We start from the raw sequence: 27,775 nt of genomic DNA, 5'->3' as shown, positions 1-27,775 counted from the left end.
TATTTAGGAAAGACTACTCTGGCAAACAAGTGTGGTGAAGGTAAAGGTAAAGGCCATCAACTTAGTAGTACACATCTGAAAGTATGGGGACAAGAATAAAGGCAAAGACAGCAAGTAGTCAATGAGAAAGTAAGTTTTTAAAAGTGGTATCAGAAGGCATTATGGCCAGGAAACCAAGGTGCCATTGCCCCTTTATCATCCCTTAAGAAACAGGCCTCCTTCAAGGAATGTTAACAGCAAACCAGAAATGTGAGAAGTTACAGTGAATGTTGTTTAAATACCAGGCAAGGGACTATCAGAATGGTATCTGCTGTTCTAAAGAATTTGGGCATTAGCTTAGGGGCAACTACAGTCGGAAGAGTATGTCTCAAGCCCTACAACCTAGGAATATGTTGGGGTCCTGGAGAAGTCCCACAAAAGACCACCATCCACATATGCAATCAACAAGAGTGTTTATTGTTCCAGCATGCTGGGGCCATCCATCCTACACAAAGGCAAAATGGTGATGACTCCCAGAGAAGCTTGCAGGCTTCTTTTAAGCACAGCTAAAAGGAGTTCCTAGAGCAGTTAGGTCATTTCAGATATGATTGGCTTAAGCAAGTGGCAATCATACTAGTGCATTCTAATTGGCTAGGGCTACTCAGATGCTAGTTAAGGCTACAGTTTTTCCATTTTGGGGCAGGCCTGGACAAGTCCCAGGCTTTGTCCTTATTTGGTTATTACCTTGAGCTTATTGACTGTGGATGCTGGCTCAGGCCTAGTATGTGTAGTCCTTACTCCTTGTCCTCGCTGTTGGTGATGCTGGAAATTGATTGTCCTTTGCTCATGGCTCTAACTCAGAAACTGCCTGCTCCATTCTAAGAACCTGGGACCAAGGTCTAGTTCTTAACTGATTTATTAGAGTAGGCTGTCATGATATTTGCCTGGCCCTCTCATTACCATATCATGGTAAAAGGGACTTTGCCAATGTGATTAGTTACAGACTTGACATGAGGTGACTCAACATAATCAAATGGATTTTTCATAAAACAGTGCTTAGAGAGTTGGATAGAGGTAAGAACAGAAGAGTTGGGGGTCTTATCCCTGTTGCTAACTAGAAGATGGGGGAAGACAATGAGAACATGGAGACTCTAAGTGGCTTCCAGACAATGTGAACAGTCATCTGCTAATAACAGTCATGGAGAAAAAAAGAAAATAATGGAAAGAAACTTCAGCCTGACACCAGCAAGAAGCTAAATTTGGCAACCAATCAAACAACCTTTAATGAGCAAAAAGCCCCAGATTCCTCCATTGAGCCTCCAGAAGAAAAGCAGGGCCTGTGTACACCTTGAGTTGAGCCCATTAAGGCCCATCTTGGAATATAAAATAAAAAATAAGGGTTGTTTGGGGTGCTAACTTTGTGGTAATTCATTAAAGCAGCAATAGTAAAATAACAAGATTGTAAGATCAACTTTTTCTTAAAAGATCCAATTATATTGATTTAAGAATAATGTAATATGCTAATATAAATTTAACTTCTTAAAGTCAGCAATTTTAAAATATGTTAGAGGCACAAATCAATGTGTTCTTAACATTTTTATTGTTAAATTCTTTAGAACCTAAAAGTCACTAAAAGGCAAAAGGAGGATATAAGATGCCATTATAATTTAATATTTTCTTTGTACTTAAAGGTAAAAGAATAATCAATTTTTCTTCTTTAAACTTTCATGGTAAATGAATTATATTAATTTTTTCAGTATTTTTTAAAAGACCACAGTCAAGTCTTCACAAGACTATTTCTTGGGACATCTGTATGAATAAATTCTAGGCTTAAAATATTAATGTGTTTAATTTCCAAAAGCAAAAACTACTATGCCTTGCTTATTATCTAGATAAGTCATTGACTTGATCCTTTTTAGCTCCTAGAAACAAAGGCCATGTCTGTCTTCTCTTTGGCTTGTATTCTCATTAACACTGTCTAACAATATTCCTGGCCTAGGCTTTTGTTCAATAAATGAGTGAATATGTTTTTTAAGGTGTTTTAAAATACAGGAAACAAAGTTTCTGGAACTACTAGCTCACTACAAAAACAAACAAATAAATAAAGAAGTATCTATATTGAGAATAAATCTAGAAATTATTTTAAGTATTTTTAGCAGAAATTTTAAATGTTATGCTTGCTTCCTGCATTCTTAACATAATTCAAACATAAAGTCATCTAACATAAATTTCCTGTGAAGTTGGGATCTTTATTATCGAGATACTGTAATGTTCATGGACCTATGAAAACTACTTGAACTGGAGGTGCTTTCTGAAAATGTCTTCTCTATACATTTTTGTCATTGTTTGTGTGTGTTCATATGTTTATATGTAATTGTTTATCCTGTGTGTATGTGTGTGCATGTGTTTATATGTAATTGTTTATTGTATGTGTGTCTACGTGTGTGTATCTGTTTATATGGGACCATCACTGTGCAAGCTTCAGTAAGAGATGCTCTTTCCACCATGTGTGTCTCTGGGATCCAGTTCGACCCTCCTGCTTGGCAGAAAGCACCTTTAATTACTGAACCCTCTCCCTAGTCCTTTTTTTTTCCCACCTTTGTCATTCCCATAAAAATCAAGTGAAACTAGGCAAGATGCTATACAGCTGTCGTCCCAGCACACAGTAGCTGAGACAGAACTGCTGTTGAGGTCAACCCTAGCTACACAGGCGAAAACAGCCTCACAAGGAAACAAAAACTAAGTGAATCCCAGGCTACCTGAGAAGAGCAACACAGACATCTTCCTACACAACTAAGTCAACCTCCTGCTCCTCTTCAAAGATAATCTAATTTTTCGGACACTGTCCAACATAAATATAATGGGAACCATATTATGTAATTTAAAATCTTTGGAACACTTTCAATATAATGATCAATACGTAAAATTGATGAGCCTTTTGTATCTCTTTATGTTGTGTCTTAGAATCATGTCCATCCCTTACAGAGCAGAGTGTATTTCAAACAAGTCACAAGAAGTCAGTGGCCACCAAGGGTACACAGGCTACATCTCTAGAAACCTCCCTCCTGTCCCTGTCTGAACTCCACACCCTACCAACCTGTAGCTTCGACTGTGCCATCTATGGGGTTGGGTCACTTGGTAGAAAAGAATTTGTTTCAAGTCTGCCTTCTTTCTTCTCCGGCCCATTTTGCTCCCAAGATCTCTTTTAATGAACAGTAGTTACACCAGGTGTTAAGGGACAGCAAATGTGTCTTTAATCTCTCAATAAACCAGTACTGTACTGGGTGGATGGTACCGAGGGTTGCTTAGTACTTTCTCCTTTTCCTTGTCCACGTTGCATACTTTGAAAAAGAACTCTGGTGTACAGGGTAATTCAAGAAATAAAATACAAGGAGAGGGTTTGGGGCTAGAGGATAGAATCATATTCTTCTATCAGTACCCCCATCGGCCTGAATCGAGCTGGTGCAGGGTGGGTGCGGGCTTGCGAGCCTTAAAAGGACCTTAAGACTTTTGAGTTGGGCTCGACTTGATTTCATAGGAACCTTACAACCAACCCACCAGTCAAGGCCATTCTACTCCTCGTCACCGGGGTTGCCCCCACCCGGCGGCCTGCAGCCTCTGCTCAGAGGAGCTACCAGATGAGGCCGCAAAGCACGACCTCACATTTGGGGAGCCGGTCGTACTGACACCCGCAGGAGGAGAGGGCACCCTCCTTACAAGGTCATCCCTCAGCTCGCAGGTGCGCAGGCGCCCCGCCACCAGCCGGCGGCGCTTGTCCCGCGGCCCGCGGTGGCGTCCCCAGGCCCCGAGCCCGCCCGCGGAGCCCAGGCGTCCCGCCGGGCCTTGACACGGAAGCCTCTTCCCGCCGGGGCCCGACCCCGCGCTGACCGCTCCGTGACTCTTCCGCCCAACGGAGACGGCTCGGCCGACCAATCGCAGAGCCCGGGGTGTCCCCTTCGGCGACTCGGCCCTTCGGCGGCTCGGCCCTTCGGCTGCTCGGCCCTTCGGCTGCTCGGCTCCTCGGCCTTTTCCGTGACTGGGGCCCCCGTCCGGCTGGCTTGCCTCAGACCCGGGAAGCTTGCTTCGACTGGGTGTCCTTTCCCGAGTGGCCCTGCTTCAGCCACTTCCGGGTCTTCCGTCGTCCCGGAAGCCCGCGAGTCCCGGAAGCGTGGGTCCCCGCGGTTCGGCTAGGAAAAGCCCAGCTTCCCGGAGAATGTTTGAGGCAAGGTTCCGCGGCGCCTGGGCGTGGCGCAGACCCGGCAGGTCAGTGTCCGCCCGGAGCGGGCCCCGCGGCCCGGTGCGCCGGCCCCGCGGTCTCGGAGGACGGCCTTGCGACGCTCGCCCTGGCTGCAGGCCGCGGGGGCTTCCTGTCTTCCTGGAAGGAGCCCTTGTGTCTCTTGGTTTCCGGCAAGGCAATAAAAGACACCCGAACCCCTAGTTTTCCCCTGGCATAGTGCTGTCTGTCACACAAGCAGAGCGACACCGCTAGGAACGAGCCACTGCGGCCCCCGGTGCGACTTTTCAGGCGGCCTCGAAATCGCCTCCTCGCCGGAGTCGATTGCCTTCTTAAGCTCCGATTTAAAAATCTCTCGGGGTCCATAATCAGAATGTTCGTGGAAAAGGTTCTGTTTTCCAACGGGCTGGAGTTTCAACCTTTTTGAGAGCCCATTCACTTAAACTCAGTTTTGGTCTCTGTGGGCAGAGGTACGGAAGGTTTTCTTAGGAAATGGCTTGGGAAGTGCATTGAAATTCATTGGTTTGTTATAAGGAATGTGATAATCATTTCTGGTTTTCTTTGGGGATCCTTGAAAGTTGGTTCACGAAGTTATTTCCGTACCATTTCCCACACAGCAGATACTTAGCAAAAAGACTTGTCACGGACTGAAAATTTTCCAGTCTATCACCTTCAAATATGTTATGGCACCCTTTACCAAATTTTCATGTTGACAGTTTTTTGTAATTATAGGATGACTAAAAGCCCCACCCCCAACCCCCCTTACCAGTTTGTAGTCAAAACACCTTCCAGGAATGTGTGGCCTGTAGTTAAACCTGAACAGAATGAATTTGGAGTGGCTGACTTTTCTTTCTTCTTTCTTTTTACTGATTTGATCTCTTTTGTATTACCAATTACTTGTATCCAGAACGATTACAGTTGAAAGACCACGAGCCAGGGGATTTGAAAAAGGAGTCAGTAGAATTACTTAGAAAAAAGAACTTCATTTTTTTTTTCTTTAAAAAGTAAAACAACAGAACATAATAGACCACTAAAATGAAAAGAATTAGGTTCTAGTCCTGATTATAGTTTGCCCCTGCCCAACTTTACCTTTTGGCCTAATTCTCTTTTTCAGTAATTAGAGGTAGCACTCAATCTGTGGTTTTAAAATTGTTCCATAAAAGAACTTTTGTAGAAATTTCCTGGAGCCATGCAGAGGAGAGACAAAGCAAGCCGACTGTCAGCTGTACTTTAACAAGCACAGCTATTTATGTGTTCTTTTATAACAGTGTTCCTGTTAAGATTTAATTCATATCTTGGACCAGATGATCTGCCTTTCCTTTTAGCATGAAAATTCTCTTTCTTAGGACAATTGAACATTTGTATTCAGTATGCATTCATTTGGTTATTCTGGCTTTCTAAAATTATGTATTCATAGTTTCTAAAAGCTACAAACATGGTAATGCTCTTTAATTTTTACAAAATACTTGTTTCAAGATTAATTCTGTCTTTATGATTGATCATAATTCCTAGTTTCTCCTCCTTTCGGGTATTCTTGTTTTTTAATTGTAATTAAAGTGTTGCCTTAAATTGATGATCATAAAAGTCCTTACCATAATTTTCTGTTTGACTGATTCGATTGCTGAGCCTTAAAGTTACGTGCACGCTTGCTGGTCATCTCTTCTCTAATAAAATTAGGAGTCTAGCACCGTGTGTTCCTCAGGGCATCAAGTCATTTTCATGTTCCTACAGTACAGGGGAAGTGTGAGCCATGTCGGATTTTATATCTGAACCAAAATTCACTTGAGATCCCCCCCTCACCCCAGTCGGACAACCAGAATGTAGGTTACATGTCCCTCTCTTTGCTGTGAAGTAAAAGTAGCATCTAAGGACGCTGTCCCGCTTTCATTCCTTCAGAATATGAGGGAAACCTTGGAAGAAAAGCCTCCACTGTTCCATTTTCCCCATGACTGCGAGCCTGGCACCGTCCCTTTAAGCACAATACTATGGTTTTTATATGTGGTAGTGGAGATAGGGACAAGGACTATGCATCCTCTGGCCTTACCAGTATGGCCCTTTTGTCTTTCCAGCCTATTTCCTTCAATACAGTCAAAAAGTCCCCTTCTACATTGTTTTTTTTTCTCTCTCTCTATTTAATATGTATTCCTTTTTATCAGAGCTCAGATTTCTTTCCTGAGTAAGATAAAATGCCATTCAAGTTGTCTTTTCTTTCTTATTAAAACACAAAAGCCAGGAGCTCAAAAGGCATTCTGTCTCTATCGTGGTTAACCCCTGTGTTCAGTGGGTGTGTTGGCAGAGCATCCACCATACATATAAATCTGTATTCATAATAAATGATCATGCCACAGTTTTCACCCATATAAGTCTCTTTGTTTAGATTTGACAGTCAATCCCTTTGACTGATTCTCTGACCGCATGTATAGGGAAGGGAATGTGGATGAGAGCATGGGTGATTTACCACATTCCTTTAATTTTTTTCTCCATCTGTAGTTCTGAGAGCTTGGTTATGAATTTGGTCTATTGAATGATCCCGAAGAGCAAAAACTTGCTTTTCATTTTGTGGAATTACATTTGATTCAAGCTTACCAGCTCCCCATCCATTCTAAGTTTATATGTTCTACAATTTTGTAGTGATTTCCTGAAATTTACTGTTACCTTGACCTTAAATTATTTTTGTCTTAAAGGAGAAATTATAACAGCTACTGTGTTATAAGGGTTCCAGTATATAATATAAAGGAAATAGTATATGGTACAGTTATGTATCACATAATTTCTCTTGTTCCATGATTGATACCTCTTTGTTTGGGGGTATTTTTCCATTCTATTTTGCCCTAAAAATTGCAATTAAATCTATGTTCTAATAACTTTCAAGTGATTTGAAATTCTTCTCTTAAGCAGTTTAATTCTACAAATCCCTGAATTTATAGAGTGGTTTGAAGCTGTATTTCATCTGGCGGTTGGTACATGCTTGAATTATAAGTTTGCTGTAGTTGGCATCCCTGCACTTAATGCTTAGCCTTTGAAAATACTCCCTTCAGTGTGTCTCCTGGTGCCACCTTAAAGTATTTATACCTCTAGGCCATCATCACCTTGTCCATAGAAGGCACAAGTACCGAGCATGGCTCTGCCACTTCTAGTCCTGTGACTTAATAGTAGTTACTAATCTTTCTGTGTCCCAATTTTTATTTTTTCTATTACTCTCTCTTTATCATGTATCCTGCTCTTTTTTCAGTGTTTCCCAATGTCAGTGTTTGCTCTTACAATGTCCTGATTTCCTCTTCCTTCCAAGCTTTGCTAAAACACTTCCTGTAAATTACCATTTTTGTTTACAATTGTTTGTTTCCCCAGCTGATGAAGAATATGGTGTGGTAAAATGACTTGTCCAGAGTCTCTTTGGCATGTCTTTTTCTGTTTGCACTCAAACACCTCTTTAATGTTGCAGTATGCTCTCTGTATGATGCAGAAATAGTAGGTTTCTGGAAGAAAAGAATATGCAAACCTTGGTGCTTTCTTTTTAAAACAAAAAAAGGTGAGGTTAGGTTAAGGTGTTGGAAACTTTGTTTTAAGGTCCTAAAATAGTGTTTTGGTTAACTTTAGATAGTGAAACATGTACCCAGTAGCCTTCAGGTAGGTGTGTGTGTGTGGGGGGGGGGGGGGGGTTGTGTAATATGCATTCTAGTCTTGAAAATTTTATCATTTGCTTTTGGTTTCTTCCTATTTCCTAATGGGAATAAAATACATTTTCCTCTCTGGTAAGGAGCTTATCCCTGCATTCCTTTTTTGAGAACTCTGTACTGTTTTTATTTTTCATACGATTTTAGAAAAATTAAGAAAATATTTACCAGAATTTTGATAAGAACTGTGTTCAAGTTAAAAAGAATTTGGAGACTTACTGTCCGCAGTTTGAATACTTGGTGTGTCTTGGATGTATCCAAATGAGTATTATTGTGATTTATCACACTGTCTCTGTGAAATATTAAAACTGAATCTATCTTTGATGGAGGGAGGAACGACAGAATAGTGGCAGTTCATATAACAAGTTTGGCGGAAGTGGGATTTGAACTTACAAATTGTTGGTTTTTAGACCTGTTCACGGTGCTAGAGGTCAGGGTATTATAATGAATCTCAGCATAGCTTTACTCTTTTACCTGTGTTTGAAGTGTGCTCTGGGAATCCAGTTAAGTCCCTCTCTGATGCATGTCCCATTTGCTAGTATTGATTTCAGTACAATGGACAGTAAATCTATCTGACTGAACAAAAAAGGTAAAATAGTAGAGCATAGATTCAAAACTTAAGATCTACACTTACAGATTATTCACATAACCTCCAGGAATGAAGTTTTAGCCTTAAACTTATAAAAACCTAGAGAGAAAGAAAACGGAGTTCCAGTTGCATCCATTTGGAATAGTGGAATTCCTCAGACAGTACAGCAGTCCTGGGAAGGCTGAGTTCTCTGTTGTAAAGCCGCAAAAGAAGCTGGCAGAGGGAGTGGGCATGTGTGATAACGTAGAGATTAATCGGAACTCAGAGGTTTCTGCTGACAAAGTTTACAGGACTGTAAATTTAAATGTAGAATTTCTGTAGGCAGTATGCATTGACAAATATGTTTAATGGTAATACATCTAGTCCTGAGAATCCCAGAACAGGTCAATAATAATGTGTGTATTGATAGCAGCAATGTAGGAGATGTTACTTGGTATTATGGCTAAAATCCATGGTATCCTCTTAATCATAATTACATTAATATTGACAGGCCCTTGACAATACCCACATTATTATTGATAGATTTCTGTCAATAACGTGTTTTTAAATAAAATATATTCATTCATAATTTGCACCACACTCAATAAAAGCTCTAAAGTACATCCTGAAAATTTCCTTCTTCCTCAATGAGATAAAATCACTTGCTATAGTTTTTTAATGTGATGTTGATAATGAAGAGTTTTTTTGAAAATGAAAATCAGGAAGAAAACAGGAGTCATCTAAGGCATAAGGTTATATGTTGCTGTTCTTCAAAAACCTGTTTTCAGGATTTTTTTTTTTTTTTTTTTTTTTTATCTGAAAGAAAAGCAGTGTGGGCATGTCCCCTGATAAAATGTCAGCAGGAGACCTTTTTAACAGTTCTTAGTGCTGGGTCATTTGGTCTTAAACATATTTATGTGACAACTTAGTTTAATTACCTTAACCCTAGTAGGTTTTATACTTTTTATCTGCTCCTAACTTTGCCTTCAGCATCTTTTTCATGTATCCTTAAAGTACTGTAATCAGTCTTTAATGGTAATATTTATGTCACAGATTATAATTTTAATCACATTTATGTGACTGTTTGCCTGCATAATAAGTATTTGTTAAGATTCGCATGATTTAGAGAGTGAGGGAGAAGTGTGTCAGGGTTAGGTATTAAAAGGTGGAATAGGATGAAACTTGTCTGGGCACTTTGAAAAAGTATTAATGTAGTATTGTTTTAATTCAGAATAACTTCAGTTTACAAAAAAGATTAACAGGTTGACTTGTATTTTTCTGAAGTCTTCAAGTTTGAGCCAACATTTATGAAACTAAGTAGCAGTGTAAAAAAAAAACAAAAAAAATGGAAATTGTAAAGTTTACTTCAGTTCTTGAAAGTAAACTACCTATACACAGATGGGTGGTTGAGCATTGGTATTAGCAATCACTGTAAAAAAGAGCCAGGAAAGTACTAGCTTACCAAAAATAGTTGAATTTTTTTTTTTAATCCAAAAATATGATAACTGAAACCTCCTTTCTTATTTACAAGTTCTTATTGAAAATAAATTATATTCTCTAAAACTTTGTTCCCATCTTGGTCAACCCTTGGATTGCAGAAGTCCTGTAACTGTTCTCTTGCAAAGCACTTGACTTACTCAGTGAATTCTGCTATCAGGCTGACCTTCTAAAACATATACCGTGTTATGGCTCTTTTGGGTGATTATTATGCCTACAGCATGAGTGCAGCATCCCTAACAGCCTAGGTGTTGCATGGCCTTCGGTCCATCTCTCTTGAAAGGCCTCTCTGCTTTCATCATAGCAGATGACTTACCTCTTTGCAGCCAGGTGACATATGAAAACACACTGATTAACTAACCAAGGCTACATTCCAGCAGCTCCTGCTGAAATTGATCTCCAGGAGTCCCAGTGAGACTGTAGCCAGTTCACATCACAGGCCTTTTGCACAGCCTGTCTCTTTGTCCTAAGTAAGAAAGATACTTACCTTTTCATCTGAGGAGTTTTGTGGCCCCTTTCAGTATTTTCACATTTTGAGATCCATTTATTGATGCAAAGATCCATGGCCAGTTCTGATTTTACTAAAACTCTGTTGGGTTAAATGTGTGGGGAAAAAAAAAAGGAAGTTCACTGATAATAAATATTTAGATCAAATCCCTGCTACCTAGGAGATTGCCTGGCATTTATATGCCCAATGAATATTAGTTAAATTGAGTAAGTATTTGTCAGAGAATTAGAAGTCACTAAAACACAGACTACTTCCATTATGTTGAGAATGATTTTATGTGATTTAAAGGCATTTATGGCATTTTTCTGTACTTCACGCCTATTACGGGACAAATCTTATTACGTTGCAGTGGAAGGAAGAGGATTCTATAATCAGATTAATTGAACATCCAATTATATTTATTTCATCGGTTTCCTCTCCTGGGCACTGCCCTTCTCTAGAGCTAGAATTCTGAAAGATCTGTGCCTGCCAGAATAGGGAGTGGAGTGGATTTGGGCAAGAGGAAGAACTGAATATTATATTTGCTTGATAAACCGAGGGTTGAATACTTGGACTGACTGTGCCCTGCCCTGAGGGACAAAGTAACCCAGAAGAAGATAGTATCCACATGTTCCCTGGGGTTTCTCCATTTCCTAGTCACAGGCCCAACCCTGATGGGGTTAAATTGCTGAGTGTATTAGTAGTGATGGAAGGCAACGCCATTCTCCAGGAATCCTCTTATGTGATCTTTCAGACAAGACACAAACTATATATGGCTAAGCCTTATGTCAGGCTTTCTTGCCTGGCTCTCGCATAAGCACATATAATGGTGATATCATGTTTGCAATTTCTTTGCCACAATTACATTTTAATGACATGGTCAATATTTCCTGGAAACAAATTCTTTTGACACAGGTTAAGGCATTATTGTGGGTAATAATGAAGATTGCAGACTTTCAAAGGAGATTTACCGAAATCAACTTGTAGTCTTTTTCTTTTATGCCCATCCTTAGCCAAGGTAATAACGATGTGGTAATAAGGCTTCTTTATAGTTTCCAAGCCACTTTTGTAGCATTATCTAGTTTAATCTCAACAACCCATTGAAGTAGCTGTTAGTTCTTTTTAGAAGAATCTGAGGCTAATGAAGTTTTTGATGACATAGCAAGTAGGAGACCCAGCTAGAACTGGAGCACAGGCAGATTTGACTTTAACCTTGCTTTCCTCAGTCTGTCCTGGTTGTCTAAAAGGGGGTGTAGAGTATAGGGGAGGCATTCCATGCTGACAAACTGTGGTGTGTAATGGACAGTGTTTGTTCTAGGTTTATGGCTAAAACAAGTCACAAAACTATTAAAGTCTGGAAATAAACCCTAAAACAAAACCCAGAGAAACAAATTATTCATCTGGGGAAGCGAAGTTTGAAGAGTGGTTGAATAATAAGTCTTTTGGTCTACGAAAGAGCCTTACTGAGGGAGGAGAGGGAGCCCAGCTGTTCCTAATCTACACTGGGGCCAGGCCTAGGGAGGAAAAAAAGCAAAGAAAAAAATGTTAAACTATAACAGAAGGAATAAGAAAGAATTTTTTATAGTATTGTTAAATATTGGATCTGTTAGACTGTGTTAAGTCTTAAGTCTCCTTTCCTGGCAGTCATTAAAAATTCCTCTTTACTGCATGGTCTCAAGTATGATTCCTCTAGAAAGAAGGATTTTGAAAAAGATTATGTGTCTGAAAAGCTATTCACTGACTGCTCACTAAATCCCAGTTAAGAACTGGAGCAGAGGTAGCTTGCCTTACTCTCCAGTTAGGTGTGTTCTCCTAGTGCATTGACTGGCTACCGCCTCCCGCCGACCCCCATCTCATACAACTTCACAGTTGTTCATTCCTGAGCAGCTCCTGTAAGCAGCCAGTCTTTGTGGGGAATTCTAGAGCTGTAGATTAAGATATTTATGTACTCCAATCTGGAACTTTCACAGTCCCATATTTAGAGATACGTAAATTAGCACCATTGACCTCATAAAGCAAGCCTGGCATCTCATTTGCTCCTTGGCTAGGAATGCTATCTGTCTAGTTCAGCACTGGGACCAGGTATGTGGGGCTCACATTGATGACTTGAATTGGACAAGTAATCATGTAGGATTGTGTTAGCTAATCAAATAATGTTTTAGTGTTTTTCCCCCTTCTGTTAATACATAATGTTACTACATTAGGAAAATGTCACCAAGTTCTATTTATTTGTTTGTTTTTCCTTCTGTTAATACATAATGTTACTACATTAGGAAAAATATCATCCAGTTCTATTTATTTGCTTGCCTCCCTTTTTCAGCCTTGTATGATATCCTTATGTGAGAGCCAGGACACGTCTTTTTCTCTGAATTCCAAGATCCAGTAAGGATCAGGATTTTTGTGGAATCAACAATGACCTTGAATTTCACGAGGACTAATTAATAGAAAGAGCCATGCTGAGGTGTATACCAGCTTTTATAGATGAAGTGATGAAAACCAGCTAGAAATGAGTGACGGGAAGAGCATGTGGTATTGAGGTGTACAGGTGATAGCATGGGGAAAAAAAGGTGAATTTTGCTTTGAATCTGACTAAACCAAAAGTTCTCCAAATCATAGAGCACTTGTGAGAAACGTGAACTCTTGAGGTCCCATCACGTTTCTAATAAATCAGAATTCTTAAGAGTGAAGCTTAGCAATCTAACACATCCTGGGAGGGATTCTGATAAGCTCTCAGATTGGAACATCACTAGATTAGAGGGACAGTGAAGGGATAGAATGTGTAGAAATACAAAGATATATGTATCATTCTTATACCTAGTTATAGTTTTTTATCAATTGAAAAATATGAAAATGAGATCATTGTTATAGAGAGAGCTGAATTCATTGTGAGGAGATATAGACCACCAGAAGTTTGGATCACTGCCTTCCTCATTTAATATTTAACTAGATAATATAAATTTTATCAGAAATGACTGGACTTGTAAAAATCTGTACCCAAATTCCCAGTCCCATGTTTACAGGTTGGCCACCAAGGCATCTCATAGAAACCTTGACTTTGAAAATTGTCAAAGCATATATTCATGTATTTCCCATGTTAGCGCACTGGGTCTCCATCCAGTCATTTACTCCAGTCAGTTATTTTTGTTTAATTCTTGTCAAATAGTGTTAGCTCTCCCACCTCACTGTAGATTTCAACATTCTTTTTTCCTTTGTCCCCACTGATAAGTGTATAATTTACACCACCACTAGCTTCTCACTAGATCAACCTAACAGCCTGTTAAATGGTCAGTGTGCATCCAGCCTTCTCACAGCTAGCAGAAAGCTATTGTGAAGAGTGGCCAGAGCAAGTGTCTACAGAGCATATCTGATTAGCGTTTTGCTTAGGAGTGTTCACTGAATCCTGTTACCTTCCTGGTGAAAACCCACCTCCTCACCTGAGCGTCTAACCTGGAGCCTGTAGGATCTGTCTCTTGCTTTCCTTTCAGTCTTCTACTTGTCCTTCGCTCTGGCTCTTCATATTGCTCCTGCTTAGTTGTTTTTAGTTTCATCACCATATTGACCCTGCTGCTCCTCCCCAGGACCTGCTTAGATAGCTCCTCACCAGGTACCTCTCTCTAGATGGGGTTAAAGGCATAGTGCCCCGAATTTCCCCTTGAAAATCAATTTCTCCATCTCATTGTATTTGCCTGTTTGTCTTATATATCATGCTCTTACAGCCCCCCTCTTTTAGCCTAGGTAAACTGTAGGCTCTACCATGCTCACAACTGTCTTTCATTCTATTATATCAGTATCTCCAGCACAGCTGGTAAGTAGTAGATGGACCACAAACATGGTTAAGTAAATAAGAACCAATATTTGTATGGCACTTGGAAATAATTTTAAAGGTTACTGGATCAAATTTATGTTTGCTACCCTAAACTTTCATTCTGCTCATTTATCCATTTATCAAGTAATTATAAAATACCTTTGTGTACCAGGAATTACGATAGATGCCCTGATTCAACTCTGATAATACCCAGGTAGACTTAGCATCAGTGCTTATCATGTTGTACAGAAAATAAACGATTAAAAAGTACATTCTGTCCGAAGTATAGAGGCCAAGAAAGGAAGATGGGATGCTAAGGGAACCCCAGAAAGGCAGCCAAGCCACATTTTAGAGCCAGGAGGAAGTGATACGTCAGCCAGTACTTAATTTTTCAGTTGAAGAATGGAGACACATGCTCCATGCAAAAGAAGAAAAAAATATATATATACTTTATAAAGTGACAGGGGTACTTGAAGAAGGAACTGGGGGCACCGGGCACTGGATTAGAGAGACTTGTGTTCTAGACTGGTTACCAGGTGGACAGTTTTTGATGGGCCAGAAGGGAGATAAAGCAACTAGAAGGAATCCCAGCAGAGGGGAGAGCTTCCAGACTTCTTTGGGAGATGGTTTGTAGTAGTTAGAAAGTGATGAATGCATGAGGAAAATGTATTTTGGACAAAAGAGCTGACAGTTGGCAATAGATTAGATTAGATTAGATTAGTAGACTGAGGGAAGGGATCTCTTCTCTCTTTTTAATCCCATTTTCTTTACTGCAGCTCCTGGCAAGTATGAGGCAAGGATTTCTTGAAGCAGAATTGCAGCAGAGCTCTCCACCACCTTGTGGATAGGCTGCTGAGTCCTGAAGGGATCACAGGAACAGGGAAAAGGTGAGTGCTGCCTCCGAAGGGGATTGGCATTTGTATGGGAGAATCGTTCCTCATGTCTGGTTTAGTGGAAGACGTCACCAAGCAACCTGTATTATTCAAGGGTCATTTTTGTTTCCTGTGTTTGAACTTGTTAAGCAGAAGGTCTCTGCCACTAATTCAATCTAGAACACATAACCAGCATTAAAATTCACTTCTTGAAAATGTCTTGTGTTGCCAGAGATAGTCCTAATGTCAAGAAGTACAAATTCATTTTAGGATATTTTCAGTTCTGTTACTGTTTAATAGATAACATTTAACATCTACCTTTAAATAAATTTCATAAGATAATAGAATTTGAAAGGAATTGAAGCGTCATTTTTGTCTCTAGCCTTGTGTTTTGCATGGTGAGATACCCAAGGTGGAAGGAGGATCAGATGAAAACCCTCCTTTATGATCTACTAGCAGGAGCTGATGTCCACAGGATCCATACCTTTAGTGGGAGCCTGGGTTCTGGATGGTACTGTTAGGGGCCTCTCAAAGGCTCGAGATCATGTTTAAGTTTAGTGTGCTGAAAATTCATTTTACTATCTTTATTTTTCCCTTAGTCTTATTGTTAAGTAATTGAAAAGGATTAGATTATGAATATATATGAATATATATATGCATATATGTGTGTGTATACATACATATACACATTGTAAGATAAGTACCCCTATTAAACAAACAGCCATTACAACTCATCAAGTGTGTGTGTGTGTGTGTGTGTGTGTGTGTGTGTGTGTGTGTGTATCTTAGCCAGCTTCAAACAGGCATGCTGACTTATTAACTATAGTAGCCATGGTGTACAAATAGTCTCCAGAATTTACTCATCTTACCGCATCTTGCATTTGCGGACAAGGTCTCCCCATTTTTGTTATTACATTCTATTACATTGTAATCACAAGTTTGCCTTCAGCTTCCTGGAGTTCCACATGTTTAGATTCTCTGTGAAAGTAGATCAAGCAAAGGACCCACTGAGAACTAAAGATAATGTGGGTCATGGTTTGAGTTTGATGGTTCATTTGTAAGATGTAACCAATCTCCACTGATCTGTCTATCAACTGCTGCAGTGACGGGTTTGCATTGCTGTGGTTTGAAATCTTAAATTACTTCTGAGGCATGCATACTGAGCTAACATTCATTAACTTTTTAGATTTACTTGTTGTTTTTAGTCTCCTTTAGCATCTATTTCTTTCCTTGTGTATTTATGAAATTATTATAGTATGTATCTTTACTCATGCTTTTTCTTGAATACTTTATCGTATGTGTATCCAAAATACACATTAGTATTTCGGTAATGAAATGTAAGTAAAGTATATTTGAGAAAGATTAAGTGACTGCTTGAAAAACATACCCTTGAATCCCACTGAAGCACTGGAAATCACAGTGAGGTCTTGATTTAACCATCTATTACCGTGTTCTGAGCAATCCATCCTTCTCTATTTGCTGTGTTATTGTGCCTCATTGGCAGTTTCAAAATTTGTATCTGTCTGACAGAATATCCAGCCAGGGAACATTTTGTAGAGGTATATTTTTGGAATCAGTAACTAGCTGCCCTCCCTCTCTCTTCACCTCCTACCCATGATTCCATTGCTGAGAGGGGCTAAGGGGGCTGGATAAGGGGGCGGGAGTGGGGGACAAGAAGCATGATGTAAAGAAAGTAAGAAGAAAAGAAAGAGAGGTTCCAATTAAGAAGAGATTGTTTGCTGTCTTTACGCTGTAAATAGCTCATCTTCTGTGTGTCCAGGCAGCTGAGGCAGTAATAGAAGATTGCCGCTGCTTGATGGTCCCTAATTGTGTTTTTCCTAGACAACTTCAGAGAAGACATGGCTGGCAGAGAGGAGAAGACGGGGAGTGCAAACAGAGTGCTGAGGATAAGTCAGCTGGATGCACTTGAACTGAACAAGGCTCTGGAGCAGCTCGTGTGGTCTCAGTTTACTCAGTGCTTTCATGGATTTAAGCCAGGACTGTTGGCTCGATTTGAACCAGAAGTGAAAGCATGTCTGTGGCTTTTCCTGTGGAGGTTCACCATCTACTCCAAAAATGCCACTGTGGGGCAGTCAGTTTTGAATATTCAGTACAAAAATGATTTTTCTTCCAACCCAAGATACCAGCCCCCAAGTAAAAATCAAAAACTGTGGTATGCTGTGTGCACCATTGGGGGGAGATGGTTAGAAGAACGATGTTATGATTTGTTTCGAAATCGTCATTTAGCATCTTTCGGGAAAGTCAAACAGGGCATGAATTTTGTGGTTGGACTTTTAAAATTAGGTGAGTTGATAAACTTCTTGATTTTCCTGCAAAAGGGAAAATTTGCTACTTTGACAGAACGCCTCCTTGGCATCCACTCTGTATTTTGCAAGCCCCAGAACATGCGTGAGGTTGGCTTTGAGTACATGAATAGGGAACTTCTCTGGCACGGCTTTGCTGAGTTTCTGATTTTTCTTTTACCACTCATCAATATCCAGAAGTTGAAAGCCAAGTTGTCTTCCTGGTGCATACCCCTTACTGGCACTGCTAGTAGTGACAGTGCCCTGGCCTGCAGTGGCAGAGAATGTGCGCTCTGTGGAGAGTGGCCCACAATGCCTCACACCATTGGATGTGAACACGTGTTCTGTTATTACTGTGTTAAAAGTAGCTTCCTATTTGACATGTACTTTACCTGTCCTAAGTGTGGCATAGAAGTGCACAGTGTGCAGCCACTGAAATCAGGAATTGAAATGTCAGAAGTGAATGCTCTTTAGAAACCAAATTGTTTCCTCTGAGGGAAAAGGTATTGTGTCCAAGTCCTTGGTATTAGTCATCCTCAATATCATAGGTAGGTGTCTTTGAAAAGGCATGTGCTGCTCAGCCACTGTTCTCTTCTTTTCTAAGCACAACTCAATTCTAATCACTGGAAACTAAATGATACAAGAGACTCTTATAAATGCTCGTGTTATTTTTTTAAATCAGCTATTACATTTTTAATGTCAAGAATAATGGAAAATTTTTGTCAGATGAATACTAAGAATGACTAAGAGTGCTTCTTCATAGAAAAAGGTCGGACTCTAAAAATAAAAGATTTTTGAGACTCTGGGATGAGTGTGCATTTATTTTCAGAAATGACAGAACATCATAAGCCAACATCATAAGACCTTGTTGTGTTAAACCTCAAGTTCTATAGTCTTGCTCATAACTAAGCTTTCCCCTGAAGCCAGTTTTCAAGAGGCTCAGTCCATAGCTGTCAGACTCCTTCAGAGTTGATTTCTTATATTCAGAATGTAAAAAGTGCTTCAGGCAGCCAGAAGTGAGATCTGGGGACTATGGTACAGCTAGTGTGAAGAACACTGTTTCCTAAGTCTATGTCCTGGATCAGAGCCCATGTTCTCACCAAGGGTATTGCTAATTTTATGAAATACTGGAAGTCTTCTATATAGTAATACTTAGAGCAATTCATATCAAGTCTCTTTTCTCTGCAGATTTCACTAAATGAACCCTTTGTTAAATAATATGAAAATACTGGGACTGTTTTTAATCACTTCACCAAAATAATAGCACTGATTTTTAAACAGTGTCAATTTTTGTGCCTTCATAATATGTTAATCTAATTAGTTCACACGTTAAATAGTATCTGCACTTTTTTTATATTCAGGAAATATAACAAATTAACTTATGTTGATCAGTCTCAGGTCTTCATTAGAATATACTGATAGATGGTTTTTAAAGAACAAACCTAGAAACATGAGTATATGATGTGGTAGACCATTGTCCATCTGTGTTCATATTTCACGCAACACTTAGGATGCTGATGCAGCTGGAGATAGAGCGGTGCCAAATACAGTTATGCCCATTGCTATGCCTAGCTTTGGGGTATGTGCACATTCCTAAGCCAGTCACGATGGGGTAGACTCCCAGTTATGTGGGTGACAGGCCCTCATTTATACCTTGTGAACATAAAGAAGTGCAGTGAGCAGGCTGGCCACTCCAAGAAACTAAAATGCTCTTAGGAGGAGGATGAGCCTTGGGCAGGAAGAAACAGCATTTCTTCAGCTTTCTGGTATGACAACATTGAAAGTGACTGGATGTCTTAGAATACAAGATAGAAGCTAGAAAAGATGGAAGTCAGTATGAGTCATACACTAATATCTTGTTATATTGTTGTTTTGATATGCTGGGTATAAACTTTAAGAAGCAACTCTTATTGTCATAATGAAAACAGTACTTTATACATATGTTAGCAAATACAGCTGACAGTACTTGGACATGATAATTTTTCTGTAGACATAGCACTATAAAATACATATTTTTTTTAATTGTGAAGTTTGCTCTGTTGCCCATTACTCCTGGGCACTCAGGCAATCCTCCTGCTTGCCTCAACCAATCCAGTAGTTCTGGCTGTTTGTGTGCGTATGTGTGTGTATGTGAATATGTGTGTGTATGTATGTGTCTATGTGTGTTTATGTCTGTGTGTGTGTGTGTGTGTTTTGCAGATTTTGTTTGTTTTACCATCTATCCCCTACTAGATGGAAATTCCAGTGGTTAGAGATCCTGATGTTTGTTCTTTATCAGACAATCAAAGCCTTTTATTTCTATTCTGTCTTCAAGGAAATGCTGTTAGCTCAACACAGTGTCACAGATTAGATTGTTTAGCATCAGATGCTAAAGGTGGATGAAGTCTAAGAAATACATACAGTCATCTCTTGATATTCTGGAGAGTTTGGTGGCAGCCTCTTTGTGGGTATACTGAAATCTGCTGATGTTCAGATGTATGCCTTACAGAGGGTAGGCTGGTATTTACATGTAACAACGTGCATCCTGCTATACATGAAATTGGCATAGATTCTTTATAATACCCGGAACAGCAGGAGTGCTGTATAAATAATCACTGTTGCTTTGTTAATAATGACAAGGACGAAGCTGTACACGATCAGTACAGATGTGACTTTTTAGAAGTCTGTTGAATTCACAGATTCAGAGCCCGTGGCACTCACTGCAGGCTGCTGTGTATATTAGAGGTCCACATTTGTGGAAGGTGTGGACAATAAAGCAGAAACAGACAGAAATGGCAACTCCAACTCCAAGGGCAGCACTAGCACTTCCTAGTCCCTAGATGTGGGCTTCTCTGCGGAGGAAGGCGCTGGAAGTACAGCTGTTCCCTCCAGCTGAAGCTGATGCTTGAGGCAGTCTGCTCCCACCATCAAGACTGACCTTGATAGAATAGCTCGGTAGCATGTCTTAATATAGATAATATATAGTGTTATCTTAACATTTTAAATATAGTTGGTTTTTTTTCTCACTTAAGGGATACTTGACCTACAACAAGCTAATGGCATGGCAGGTAATCAATGGATTTATGAGTGACTGACACACTCAAATGCTTGCTCCAGGAGCTCTGCTTGCTGTAGACGGCTAGGCCTCCTGGCCAAGTTCTATGGCAGTCTCAGAGGTTTCTATTAGGCCCTGTCTCCCTAGGCACTGCCAGATTTGTTTGAATGTGAAGCAACAGTCTTTACTCCCCAGTGGCTCCAGAGCTCAACATTCAGGAAAACTGGATCATATTTGTTATGTGATACATCTCTACTTTAGCCTTAAGAACTCAGCTACCAGTTATTAATGATTTCCCTTTGTCAAAAAAAATTTTACACAGATTTTCTTCTCTCTTCCATGCAACTTGTTGTCAAGTCAGGGTCTCCCCTGTGTGTTACCTGTGAGGGTCCAGTGATGCATCTTAGTCACTGATGTGTCAGAGCTAGCCCTGTGTATGCCAAACTCCTCTGCATGCAACGGTGAGTGTGTTTGAACAAATGTATTTAACCTCTTTCACATTGAATGTGTTCCCCTGCAAAATAGGCATTTGATATCCACCTCTTTGTAATAGGAAATAAATGAATCACTTTCTCAAAAACTGTTTACCAGCCCCTGCAGTCATTCTTCAGTACTCAGAATGTATTTGGGAAGAAACCAAAAGCCTGCTCTCATGGCGTTTACATTCTTGGAGGTGTGCTAGGCAGAAGAGGCTTGCAGGAGAGAGCCCTGGTGTGAGAAGTCCACTGCAGAAAATAACCTGCTGAAGAATGCAGCAAGGGTGCTTGCTATATTGGCTCTGCGTCCAAGGAGCAAAAGGTGTAGGAAATGAGGTGAGTGAGGTGCTGGGCCAGGCCTGGCTGTGGCCACCTATGGAAGCCATGGGTAAAGTGTCTCAGCATAGGCCCTAGGTTCCAAAAAGTCAGCTCATGCACCAAGGACAGGTCCCGGTCCCACTGCCTGGGGGCCTCCTAAACAGTTCAAGCTCATCAACTGTCTAACTTATCCAGAGGGCCCGGTCCAGTTCCATGGGAGCTCCTCAGCTATTGGTTCACAGTTCATGTGTTTCCACTAGTTTGGCTATTTGTCCCTGTGTTTTTTCCAGTCATGTGCAGGGAGGAGGGGACTGGACCTGCCTCAGCTGAATCTACCAGGCTGGGCTGAATCCCCAGGGAGACCCTTGAATCCCCTTGGAGGAGGTGGGAATGGGGGTGGATTGAGGGGGAAGGCCAGGGGGTGGGAGGAGGGAGGACAGGGGAATCTGTGGCTGATATGTAAAATTAAATTAATTATAAAATAAAAATATTTATTAAAAAAAGAAAAGAAAATCAACCACTGCCTTTTATAAAATTAACATAAAAAAGAAGCCATGGGTGAAAATCTGGATATATTTGAAGCACGAGAAAGTCATAGGAAGATTTGAAGCAAAGAAATGAGATGAACAAGTCTGCATTTTTAAGGGATTACTCTGGATAATTTGTGGGGAAGCAAAACTAACAGCAAGAAATTCCATACAATAATCATTGTGAGCTATGTGTGTTATTTCATTTGTGTTTGTGAAAGGCATCACCCATATCACAGCCTTGGGAAAACTCAGTAGGTTGTCAGAATCCATTCAGAAAGGCCTACTCCTGGGACAATTCCTCAGGACCCCATTCAAAGTCTACTATCATTTGAATAGAGTTCTAATGAACTTTCACCAGCAGACTAAAAATAACAGAAAAGGGAAGAAGGAAAACTGGTCTTACAGAAACATGTAATAGTGGGCAGCCTTATATCAAAGGAAGAAATTCTTTCTTTATATATAAAAAAAAAAGCCTATAATCTAGCAGCAGCGTAGGAAGAGACGGCTCTGAGGCCTAACAGTGAATAGCAATTGTGGTTTAAAAAATGGCCTCGGATCATCAATAACAGCTACTTTTTGTTCTGTATAATTTGGTTAAGAAGACAGGGAAATTAGTATTGCTATATTTGAAGAAGCCTTCAAACTTGGCACTGAAAGGCAAAAACTTGATTTATTTGAAACATTCTCTTTTTAACCAAAAGCTGCTTTTCTTAATAGTACTCAATAAGAGACATGTCTTAAAAGGATATTTTCAGCAACAGAACAATTCTAAATGTTCTTTTCAACCAAACAAGTTGGCCAAATTCTCTATAGACTGATGGACTTTGGTTATCTGAAACTATACCTAGTTCTTTCTGTTTATATAAACCAGTATGAACTGTGCATTTACCTTCATGAACACCAGTAAGTAAACAAGTGTCTTGTGTGTGTGCACTCGCATGCTTCAAAGAGTATGTAAAATGTGAAATAACAGATTTTGTTTTTCTTTTTGTTTCCAGGTAACTTTCTGTTTTCTTCAAGGAAAAGCTTACAGTTTTAAACTTAAAAAATAAAATAAAATGCAAGCACCATTTTGCACAATGTCCCTCATTGACTCTCTTGAGTTATTGTTTTGGCAACTGTAATGAGTCAAACAAGGTTAGAGCCACTTACTCCTAAAGCCAGGAGATCCAAAAAGGATTCTATTCTTCTCCTCATTAACTTTCTTTTTTATTAATCATAGAATAATATGTTCTTCTTAACATGTTTAACGGGCCTTTTCTAAACCACAGAGCCAAAAAACATAAATCTTTTGAGTTAAGTAACACTGACTTTCAAAATCCAGCTGATGTGGACATATTTCTTTCCATCAAAATCAACATTGATCAGAAGAAAATTTATGTATTATGGGAATAGATTTATTGAAAATATGTTCAGTGCAGTGCACTGTTCACAACAAAGACGCAAAACCTCAACTAAATGAAAGAGTAAAGCTGTTTAACTAAATAAAACAACGTTGCATCAATACCATGGGAAAGAATGCTCTATGAAAATAAGGATGAATCACTTTAAACCGTTCACCATGTAATGTTAAGGTTTCAGAGGTAAGATACTCAATTAAGTGTAATATGGTCTCAACTAGAGAAGAATGAACATTAACATTAAACACCTCTCAGTGGGACTCAGTTTTGATTTTCTTTGCATGTTTTTCTATTTCTCAGGGTTTCTACAATTAGCATGTCGTATTTTTTAATTAATACAGAGAAATCTATTTCTTAAAGAGCTCTCTGTCCGTTACATTTCACTATAGTTGCCCTCCTGAGTATGAGTGGGGAGGGGACACTTTCACTTTACTGAGGGCAAGTTACTAGTGGGTATACCACTGGGAAATACGACTGTCCTTCCCCAGCAACCATTAACTGCCCATAGCTCCTCAGAGAAGGATGCGGCCTTGTGAATCCCTCCCTGGCCATGATGGAATGTTGATGGGGCCCAGGCTCCTCAAACAAACTGAAAAAAATTAAAAGGACGTGAAAGCAGAAAGTACTTGATGGGAAGAAGAAAGGTTTCAGTTGAAGCAGATAAGAGAACCTCTCCTGTGCTTTGGGGGATTCAGAAGACTAATGGGACATAGGGATACAATCAAAGTACTCAGTGTGTGTGTGTGTGTGTGTGTGTGTGTGTGTGTGTGTGTGTGTGTGTGTGTGTGTAAGTGCAAAGGAATAAACACATTTAAAATATTTTATCGTCACTTTGTTGCAGTTGGATCTAAAGACAAAACATCTGCACAGCTAGTAAGCACATCTTTTATAGAAGTAAGCATTTTGGAGATTGTCTTAGGGTTTCTATTGCTGCAACAAAACACAAGGACCAAAAACCAAGTTGGGAAGGAAAGGGTTTACTTGACTTATACTTTTATCTTGCTGTTCTTTGAAGGAAGTTAGAACAGGAACTCAAACAGGGCAGGAACCTGGAGGCAGGAGCTGATGCAGAGGCCATGGAGGAGAGCTGCTTACTGACTTGCTTCCCCTGGCTTGCTCAGGCTGCTTTTTTATAGAACCCAGGACCACCACCCTAGGGATGGCACCACAGTGGGCTGGACCCTATCTCATTAATAACTAATTAAGAAAATTCTTTACAGGGGATCTTATGGAGGCATTTTCTTCATTAAGTTTCCCTCCTTTCAGATACCTGTAGTTTGTGTGTCAAGTTGACATAAGACTAGCTAGCACAGAGACACAGATTCTAAGTTACTAGAATCCTGATTTTTCTGCATAAAGATTAAGTCTGCCTTTATAGTAACTACAACTTTAAAACTGTCAACTCTTTTGTGCCTTCTTAATTACATATGAATTGTCAAAATGTAAAATTTCCCATTCCCTTTTCCAAAAGCACTTGTATAGTATGCACATAAATACAAGTATTGTAAAATAAAATAGTGCTTGTTTTTTTACTTTAAGATAAAATTTTTGTTTACTTTAAAATATCTAGAATGAATACACTGGGTTAGAACACTTCAAGTAACCATTTTATGTTATCAGTTGCCCAGACCTACAAAATTCCTGTTCATCCTCTACTAAGAGTCAAGATCCAGAGTATGATCTGGGATTTTCTACTCTTTCCAGACGTGAACATATTGACACTGACATTTCTACATGTGATGGTTAGGCTGCCAGTAAGAGATGATGCAGACTTGAAGTTCAGCTGAGACTTGATGTCTGTCATCCCAATCCTGAACTAATGGATCCAGAGTCTCCCCTGTGCTTCTGAGTGATTCAGAATGGTTCCCTGGGACCCATGGCATTCGTAAATGCCACCTGTTATTGCCAGCCTCCATGCTTCAACAGGCATCTACTTGAGGACGTGCCCTTCTAGCCAGCAAAAATATAAAATAACATAAAAGTGGAAAATATTACATTTAAAAAAATATGATACATTGTATTTAAAACATTCATTTCCATATCAAATGTGCAGGGTAGATAAGTTATTGAGAACAAAGATTTCTACCCACCATTGTCTGTGTTCCAGTTATTGCCCATTCTCAGATCTGGTAGAATTCTTCCCACTTTCTACTGGGTCATTCTGTCAAATAACAAGACAGTCTACGGTGTCAGGAGGAACAGAAATTCCATTTTTAGAACAATACCACCAACACCTGTCACAATGTAGATGCTCTCTGAAAGTCAGAAGAAGTTGAGAGTTTGGGGTTTCATTGTCAGATCCCTTACAGTGTAATACAGGTGATGGTTACAGTGCAAGAAGACTTCCATAGGCATGCCTGCAGGGATGCAGAGAGCCCAGTGGTCCCAGTGTTTCTGTTGTGTGTCTGAGGAGTGCCATTTTTTAAATTTGCAATGTTCTCTGGCATCCTTGCTTTGAGAAAAAATGCAGCTGGAAAACAGGGGCTAAATAAGAGAATTAATAACTTTTCTTTGAAAATACATGTAATTTTGGAGATGTCAATTTCAGCTATATCTCTTTAAATACTTTTTCTACTAGAATACAACTGGGTAGATGAGATTTCGTTTTTTGTTGTTGTTGTTTTTTAAATTCCATTATAAAAGTAATAGCCCTGTTTGGGTGTTTTGTAAGCAGATAATATTCTACTGGTGACTGTCTTTGCAGTAATGCATTGCTCTGAATTCTGAATTCTATTATTTTACATCTACTACAGCTTAAAGTGTATTTTTTTTATAAATAGCAAACTTCGCCTCATAAAAATTCATTACATAAGGGCATAAACAAGTGCCTTTTCTTCCAGTCATTGGCAGTAAGTGATTCATCAGTTTTCCACCAAAAAAGAAAAAAAAAAACAAAAACAGAAAACAATTTCATTGCAGATGTTCTGTAATTTCCAGGCTCCCTGAGCTGGAGAACTGTATCATTCAAAACCAATGCAAGGAATGTAAGGAGTTTGCTGAAGGCCTGCGTGTGGGCTCTTTAATAGGACTGAATATCACTTGCTGTCTCATTAGTTGTAGTTTCATAAATAATAAATAAATAAATAAATAAATAAATAAATAAATAAATAAATAAATAAATAAATAAATAAATGAAATAGAAAAAGACCAAGAAATCGATTTCTTATTCTTCCTTTCTTTCCATGTGTTTACTCCACACATGGGTGGAAAATGGTCGAAAAATTCAAAACCTACAGATTCCTGGATGTCTGAAAACACAATTGCTCCTTTTGCTTAGATCTTAGCATAAATACCAAGAGAAATAATTTTTCCAATTCTAAATGTGTCTCTTTTTTCTACATAATATTTTTCTTTACCCTTTCCAACTCCAGAGTGGTTAGGGGATGGGACTGGTGAAAACTCAATAAATCTCCATCTTCCAGTGAACAATGGACTCCTGGGAGTTAGCCCTGGATACCTGACTTCCACAGATAACTTGAGTTAATTTTGTCCACTTTTTCAATGCTGAGGAATGGAAAATAGAATTAAAAAAAAAAAAACATAGAGATTCGAAGAGGAGAGAAGCCACGAGTCTCACTGATGATCTACTCAAAACTGTATGTGCTACATGAGCACTTTTCCAAAATGCTGAAAAGGGAAACACTGTCTCCTGAAAGCAAAAGAAAATTAAAGTCAGTCCTTTTAAGAGATCCTCAACCCTGGGCCTCAGGTTTTGAATCCAAGTGTGATAATTAAGTTTATTAAAAATACCAGTTATGAGGTCTTGCAAGGGTGGACCGGTAGATTTTTGAGATCGTGAATACTAAACTGGAGTTTTGTAACCCCTCTGCTTTCCTGCGACTCTTCCACATATATTTTCTTTAATAAATTATATGAGCCTGGCCTTGGATCTCTGCATTTGCCTCCATCAGTCACTGGACAAAGGCTCTATGATGACAGCTAGGTTATTTGCTAGGCCAGTCACCAGAGAAGACCAGGCTGAGCTCCAGGAATCCAATTGATGAGAGTGAGGAGGGATTCTGCAGGCGAGGGACTTCGAGATCATGATGGGAGGATGTGCAGAAATGACGGGCCACATTAAAGGAAGCCCATGAACTGTGGACTGGTGGCTGTGGAGCCCCCATGGGACTGGACTAGGCCCTCTGGATACGGAAGAGGGTTGTTTGGCTTGAAATGTTTGGGGAGCACCCAGACCATGAGGATTAGGATCAGTCCCTGGTGCATGGGCAGGCTTCTGGGAATCCGGTGCCTGTGGTGTGACACCTTGCACAACCTTAGTGCAGTGGGAAGGGGCTTGGACCTGACTAGGCTCAGTGGGCTGGGCTCTGCTGACTCCCCATGGGAGACCTCGATTTGGGGGATGTGAGGAGGCGGCGTGGCTTGGGAAAGAGGTCTGGGGGTGGGAGGAGGGAGGAGGGGGGATCTGTGGATGGTATGTGGAGTGAGTAGAAAATTTCTTAATAAAGAAAAATGACAAAATAAATAAAGTATATGAGCAATGCTCAGAAACTTGCCTCATCTGCACAGTCCTCAAGCAGAGGTTTCCAAGCAGAAATATCCATCCGTACGTTAGTCTGGCTAGGTGCTTAGATTTCTTC

General features: G+C 39.8%; 1 protein-coding gene across 3 annotated transcripts; it reads left to right on the top strand.

Moving 5' to 3' along the window:
• The first annotated feature begins 4,035 nt into the window (after positions 1 to 4,035).
• On the top strand, positions 4,036 to 18,225 carry Pex2 (peroxisomal biogenesis factor 2). Of its 3 annotated transcripts, none has more exons than XM_006977897.4 (3): positions 4,036 to 4,242; positions 15,021 to 15,131; positions 16,959 to 18,225. In XM_006977897.4, exon 3 carries the CDS (start codon positions 16,976 to 16,978, stop codon positions 17,891 to 17,893), a length of 918 nt encoding a protein of 305 aa, XP_006977959.1. In that variant the 5' UTR covers positions 4,036 to 4,242; positions 15,021 to 15,131; positions 16,959 to 16,975; the 3' UTR covers positions 17,894 to 18,225. The 3 variants fall into 3 exon arrangements, with proteins under 3 accessions (XP_006977959.1, XP_015852070.1, XP_076419894.1); XM_015996584.3 differs by lacking the exon at positions 4,036 to 4,242 and adding an exon at positions 4,551 to 4,683; XM_076563779.1 differs by lacking the exon at positions 4,036 to 4,242 and adding an exon at positions 12,631 to 14,710.
• Positions 18,226 to 27,775: the final 9,550 nt, after the last annotated feature.

Source organism: Peromyscus maniculatus, chromosome 2 (genome assembly GCF_049852395.1).
Source record: "Peromyscus maniculatus bairdii isolate BWxNUB_F1_BW_parent chromosome 2, HU_Pman_BW_mat_3.1, whole genome shotgun sequence".
Classification (NCBI taxonomy): Eukaryota; Metazoa; Chordata; class Mammalia; order Rodentia; family Cricetidae; genus Peromyscus; species Peromyscus maniculatus.
The sequence above is the reverse complement of the archived record's forward strand: the minus strand, read 5'-3'. Positions and strand labels throughout refer to the sequence as shown.